Consider the following 6,577-nt stretch of genomic DNA (forward strand, 5'->3'; position numbering starts at 1 on the left):
TCATGAGGTCAGGAGATCGAGACCATCCTGGCTAACACAGTGAAACCCTGTCTCTACTAAAAATACAAAAAAATTAGCCGGGCGTGGTGGCGGGCCCCTGTAGTCCCAGCTACTCCGGAGGCTGAGGCAGGAGAATGGCGTCAACCCGGGAGGCGGAGCTTGCAGTGAGCCGAGATTGCACCACTGCACTCCAGCCTGGGCGACAGAGTGAAAAAAAAAATAAATAAATAAAATTACATACAATCAACACAGGTGGCTCTTTTCTTTTTCTTTTTTTTTTTTTTTTTGAGACAGAGTCGCTCTGTCGCCCAGGCTGGAGTGCAATGGCGCCATCTCGGCTCACTGCAACCTCCGCCTCCCGGGTTCAAGCGATTCTCCACCTCAGCCTCCGGAGTAGCGGGGATTACCTGCGTGGACCACCACGCCCGGCTAATTTTTGTATTTTTAGTAGAGATGGGGTTTCACCACCTTGGTCAGGCTGGTCTCAAACTCCTGATGTCGTGATCTGCCCGCCTCGGCCTCCCAAAGTTCTGGGATTACAGGCGTCAGCCATCCACCGCGCCCAGCCCACAGGTGGCTTCTTACTATGCTAACCAATATGCATTATTCAGGTTTCTCTGTTCTCTTTCTTGTACATACTTCATTTCTCATTAGCACCAGAGCAAATAAATAAAGATGACAGAGAGGATACTAGGAGGCAGCAAAACCAGGTTCTGTCACTGAATAATTTGTTAGCTGCAAAGAGAATAATTACGAGGAAGGCTTAATTTTCCAATGGATTTATTCATACTTCACACTAATGAGCAAGCTAATAAAAAGCTGAACTAACACTTCAGTAACCTGTCACTTCCCTCAGTAAGTAGGCAAGAAAAAAAAAACATTCAAATGTAAGCAACTCTTGCTTTGCCATTTCTCCAACAACCAGCCACAACTTCAACAAGTCAGTGAACATATTTACCTTACTAATACTGCCTTTTTAATAAGTCTTGAGTAAATGTATTTTGGTTAATTTTAATACAAACATTTTTCTTTTGACTCTGATGTTACAAGCTAGAGGTAAAACCTACTTTCTATGCTTCCACGTAGATATCTTTCAATGTATATAATGTAACTTACAACAGATTCAGACTGGTGTCTTGTGCACACCATAGTTGTTCAATAAAAATTTTGAAAATTGATTAAAAGGCAATGTTATGAAGAGCTATGTTATGAAGAGCTGTAAACTATTTTATTATAACCCAATCACTTCAAAATGGCCATGTAAGCCTGGGCGAGGTAGCTCACACCTGTAATCCCAGCACTTGGGGAGGCCGAGGCGGGCAGATCACTTGAGGTCAGGAGTTCGAGACCAGCCTGGCCAACATGGTGAAACCCCATCTCTACTAAAAATAGAAAAAATTAGCCAGGTGTGATAATGCACACCTGTAGTCCCAGCTACTCAGGAGGCTAAGGCAAGAGAATCACTAGAACCTGGGAAGTGAAAGTTGCAGTGAGCCGAGATCGTGACAGTGCACTCCAGCCTGGGCAACAAGAGCGAAGCTTTGTCTCAAAAAAAAAAAAAAGAAAGTTTATTTCTATGGAGGGGTTAAAGAAAAAGTAAAAAAGAAAGAGGAAGAGAAAGGTTTTACTCCCTCTACAAAGCAGGATGTGGCTTAGGAGCAGGTCTTCAGTGTAAAATGCACGTTAGAAACCTGTAGTTTCTAAAAGCCTATATTTATTTTAACCTGAAGTCCTAAAATGTATGTAAAATCTGATAGTATTTGTGAAGGTCCCTGAAAGCTGCAACCACCTGTTACAAATAATTCATGGCCACCCAAACCATAGCTCTCTCTCCATCTAGAAGAATAATTCTGCCAAGTTCGGCTTGAGCGCCCCATCATTATCTCATTATACATGTGCATGATTCCAAAGCCACCATTCAAGGAAAACCCTTAATCACTGCCCTCCGCTGGGCTACCCAATGTACCGCACATCACCAAGTCTCTGACCACCGGAGAAACTGGGGTTTACTTTTCATAATCCTTCATTATTCTAGTTTTTTTAAATCTCAAAAGCTACTAAGCCTTATACATCTTTGCATTTCACCTGAAAACTTAGATTTTGCATTTCTCTTAGTAGCACAATCATGTGTTCATTCCTTTTCCTATATTAAACTGTAAGCTACTCAAAGGCAAATGCTGGTACTCATAAGAATGTCTTTTTTAACGTCAAAGCGTGGTGGCTCACGCCTGCAATCCCAGCACTTTGGGAGGCTGAGGCAGGCGTATTACCTGACATCAGGAGTTTGAGACCAGCCTGGCCAACACGGCGAAACCCCGTCTCTACTAAATACACAAAAAAATTAGCTGGGCATGGTGGCAGGCGCGTGTAGTCCCAGCTACTTGGGAGGCTGAGGCAGGAGAATCGTTTGAACCTGGGAGGCAGAGGCTGCAGTGAGCCGAGATCACGCCACTGCATGCCAGCCTGGACAGGCAACAGAGCAAGACTCCGTCTCAGAAAAAAAAAAAAAAAAAAGAATGTCTTTTTAAAAACTCCTCATTGCCATACACTTGCATATATAGAACTGTTAACTGATTCATTCTTCCTCATAAAATTGTCAAGTGAAAAAATTACAAATAGTTCACATCCTTCTCCTTTAAAACTATTTTCCAATTATTTTTATTGTAGAAAATGTCAAATATATATACTAGAAAGAATAGTGTAATGAATACTTCTGTACTCAGCATTTGGCTTCAATAATGGCCAACTCTGTCTCACTATCTCCCATCTACTAACAACCCAAATTATTGTGAAGCAAATCTAAGATTTCATATCATTAATATTTGTATATATTCCAGTTCCCATTTATTTTTTTTCTTTTTTCTTTTTTTTTTTTTTTTTTTTTTTTTAAGAGGAGGCCTCTCCAGATATTCCCCAAGCTGTTCTTGAACTCCTGGGCCCAAAAGATCCTCCCGACTCGGCCTCCCAAGGTGCTGGCAATACAGGCCTGAGCCACTGCGCCCGGCCTCTCTCATTTATTTTCAATCACTCCTAACCCTGCCTTCCTTCCCACTTCTCCACCCTCAAAAAGAAATGTACAGAATAATGCAGGCAATTGCCGCTGGTTTAGCAGTTTTGCTCATAGCCACTGCCTCTCTTTGGAATTATATTCTATCCCATTCACCAACATCACTGAACTGTCCACCAAGGTATTGTGTTCGGTCCCTACTTCACTCAGAAATATATTGTACATTTTCCCTCCATAATTCCATCCACCTGTCTGAACAAGTGAAAAAAAAATTGTGCCACAATTTCTACTGTCTTGACAAAGATTACTACTTCTGGTTTGCTTCCCCACCCCAGATAAGCTAAAGAGAGCTAAAGGGAGTGGAAGGATTAGAAGAGGAAAGAAACTTCAATACGGTACTCAAAGTGGTAGATTTTGCCTAAACTGGTGTGTGCAAATATTTTAAACTATTTTATTTTCAAAATGGATACTTGTAAACATCAGCGGGAATTTTGTCATGAATCCCTTTGAGGCAGAAGATGTTTATAAAATGAATTATCTTAATTTAAGGGAGCTATTGCCCTCAGGATTTTGGTAATAACAACCGTAGCTGCTTCTGTACCTAACAAATGGTTATGTAAAAACAATTAAAGCAAAAGAAAACAAAACAAAAAACAAGGGAGGATGTGCTCTGTTTCTGTAATTGCTCTAACCTTGTTTTATTTTGACATGAGATTTCTTGGCCTCATCTCAGATAGCAACACCACCCTACACTTTCTCCTCCACACCCTTTGCAAACAGAATTCCAAAAGGTAGTGCAGGCACTTCAGAATTCATCCTGGGAAATGGCTCATCTTGAGGGCATTTCAGTGCAGTAACTGAGATTTCGTCTACTCCTTCCCGGGCCGCCGCACTGCCCATCCCCTGCCCAGTGATTTCCCCAGGAATCCGGGGACGGCAGGAAAAGAGCTCCATCCACAGCCAGCCCCTCGCCTTTCCGGGGACGGCCCTCAGCCCTGAGGGCTGCCCGTTTACCGTGCGCATCCCCCGGCCAAGCATCCCCGCGAGGCGCCCCTCACCGCCAACTTTCCCCACTGGAAACTCTTCTCCGAGCAACCGTTAAAGATCATTGACCCCGCGAACGCCTCTTCCTGAGGTAGATCACGTAAGATCTCTCCCTAACTCCCACTTTCCCCTCCAGACCAGACGTCGCAGTGCCCACATCCCACTCAGGATTGAGCTACCCCGAAAGAACAAGTGCGCCCGGAGCCGCCACGGGCCAGAAATCCTCGCCTCCGGAGCGAAGACCGCACTCTCGCCCCAGCACCCCAAAACCCGACCCCCGGCGCTCGCCCCGGCCGCCCCGCCCCCGGGGAAGTGCCCGATCCGCCAGCGCCTCCGCGGAGCCAGGACAGAACTCGCGGCCGGGGCGCCCCGAGACCCAACGCAGCGCCGCGCAGCCGGGGCCTCCACGCCCCCACGCCCGGTCCCGGCCCTCTCCGGGCATCCGCGGCTCGCCCCGGGGGATTAGGGCTCGGCCCGACACACACCGCCCGCTCCGGGGCGCCGGGGACAGGGAGGCCCGCCCGCGCCTTTCCTCAGGCCGCCGGGGACCCGCACCAACTCCCTTCGCCTCCGAAGGACAAGCCGGCCCGCACCTCCTGCTCGGGCCAAGGCCGACGAGGGGCATTGGAACCCCGCCTCCTCCCCAGGCCGCGAGGACCCCGACCAGCGCGCCCTCGCCTCCGCCCGGCAGCGCGGCCCGCGCCCCCTCCCCAGGCCGCGGGGAAACGCAGCGCGCGCCCCGCATCTGCCCGCGGGCCCAGCCCCTCACTCACCCAGAGCTCGGTGCCCCAGCTCATGGTGCAGGGGACGCGAAGGGGCGCTCCGCGCGGCGGGCGCGGCTCTCTGGTCCCCCTCCCCGGCGATCCCTTTGCCCCCCGAGACCCCCGCGACGGCGGAAAGCCCGGAGTCCGCGCGGCCTCCTACGGCTCGCAGCTCCTCGCCCGGGGTCTCCTCGGCGGCTCCTCCTCCCCGCCGCTCCACAGCAAAATGGCCCGAGGAAGCAGCAGCCGCGGCCGCCGCAGCGCCCGCCCGCCCTACACCCGGAGAGCGGGGGAGGGGCGGGAGGGGAGGGGCGGGGCGCGGGGGCGGGGCCGGTCTGACAGCTCGCGCACGCGCGCCCGCCCCACCCCGGCCCGGCCCCCTCCCCCGGGCTCCCCCGGCCGGGTCCGCGTCGCCCTGGGGTCCGGAAGGACGCGGAGGGAGGTGTGAGGGACGGCGGGACCCGGATCCCTAGGACTCCCCCTGCCAATCTGGTAATGACTTCTTAGTGACCACTGTCTGCTCGCAGTACTAGCGCTTGCCTTGGAACGCGGCAGGTCCTGGAATCGCCGATGCTCCGCCGCGGTCTGAGATCGCTCCCCGGCGCGTAGCGCCGCTCTGGATTTAAGGACAATACTTTCCCCTGGCAGCCATGCGCGCTGAGCAGAGTCAGCCCGGGAGGCTCTTTTCCCACCGCCCGAGGGAAGCCCGAGAGTCCCGCAGGCTGGCGCGGTGGGAGTGGGGCGGTGGTAACTGCGCGCTGTGCGAATAGAGACGTCGAGGCAAGCGCGACGGCCTCGCGTGGCTAGGGAAAGAATCCAGGGGCGTGCACCCAGTGATTTCCAATCTCTGAAACTAGTGATTTCCAACTTGTTCAGCCAAGAAACTCTCAGGCGTGAAATCACGTTACCGCCTAGTGGGTAAAAGCAAAGGCGTGGGGTACACAGATAACTTGTTTGGTTCAAATCCAGCCTCCCGCACGTGCTGGCCGGGCGGAGGCGGACAATTGCTCCACCTCTGGAAGCGCAGAGCGCAGTCCACCAGATGGAGGCAAATAACGCGTCCATCTCACTGCCCGGCGGTGAGGATCAGGGGTGAGCCAAGGCCTAAGGTTGGTAAACCCAGCGCTCATTTTATCAGCAGACGGACTCCCTCTCTATATATCCAAAGGTCTGCACAAATGTTCCTGACAAGCTATGGAAAATGTTTGGAATTCCAACTCCTGAATCACTAGCCCTTTTCCCACAGCTTATCTTTCTCCCTCGGTTAATGCTACTACTGGATCCTTTTCTGAGTAACCGTGCGACTCCCAACATGCGCCCCCAGTTAAAAAATATTTTACGATGATGCATTTCTCCAATCCCACCCCACCATTTTCAACCTGCTTATCGTTCTCCTCCATTAAAAGGTGGAGCTAACCCGGGTCTGGTGGCTCACGCCTGTAATCCCAGCACATCAGGAGGCCCAGGCGGGAGGATGGCTGGAGGCCAGGAATTTGAGACCAGCCTGGGCAACATCGCAAGACCCTGTCTCTACAAAAAGAAAAAAAAAAGTTAGCTGGGCATGGTGGCATGCACCTGTGGTCCCAGCTACTTGGGAGGCTGAGACAGGAGGATCGCTTGAGCCTAGAAGGTTGAAATTGCAGTGAGCCATGATGGTGCCATTGCCCTCCAGCTTGAGCAACAGAGCAAGACCCTGTCTCAAAAATATTAACAATAATGAATTAAAGCCGGGCGTGGTGGCTCACGCCTGTAATCCCAACACTTT

The 6,577-nt window shown here is 51.1% G+C and overlaps 1 protein-coding gene across 28 annotated transcripts in view; it reads right to left on the bottom strand.

The window, feature by feature from the left end:
• The window catches only part of FNBP1 (formin binding protein 1), a 158,673-nt gene extending 153,526 nt beyond the window's left edge, over positions 1-5,147 (bottom strand). For 23 of the 28 annotated variants that reach the window (XM_019033469.4, XM_055351344.2, XM_055351340.2 and 20 more), the window contains exon 1: positions 4,825-5,088. In XM_019033469.4, coding sequence (XP_018889014.3) covers positions 4,825-4,848 — 24 coding nt within the window. In that variant the 5' untranslated portion in view covers positions 4,849-5,088. Of the gene's footprint in view, positions 1-4,824 lie in introns of all 28 variants that reach the window. The other 5 variants (XM_055351334.2, XM_019033459.4, XM_019033462.4 and 2 more) reach the window with 4 other exon arrangements.
• Positions 5,148-6,577: the final 1,430 nt, after the last annotated feature.

The sequence above is a fragment of the Gorilla gorilla genome, chromosome 13 (genome assembly GCF_029281585.2).
Source record: "Gorilla gorilla gorilla isolate KB3781 chromosome 13, NHGRI_mGorGor1-v2.1_pri, whole genome shotgun sequence".
Lineage (NCBI taxonomy): Eukaryota > Metazoa > Chordata > Mammalia > Primates > Hominidae > Gorilla > Gorilla gorilla.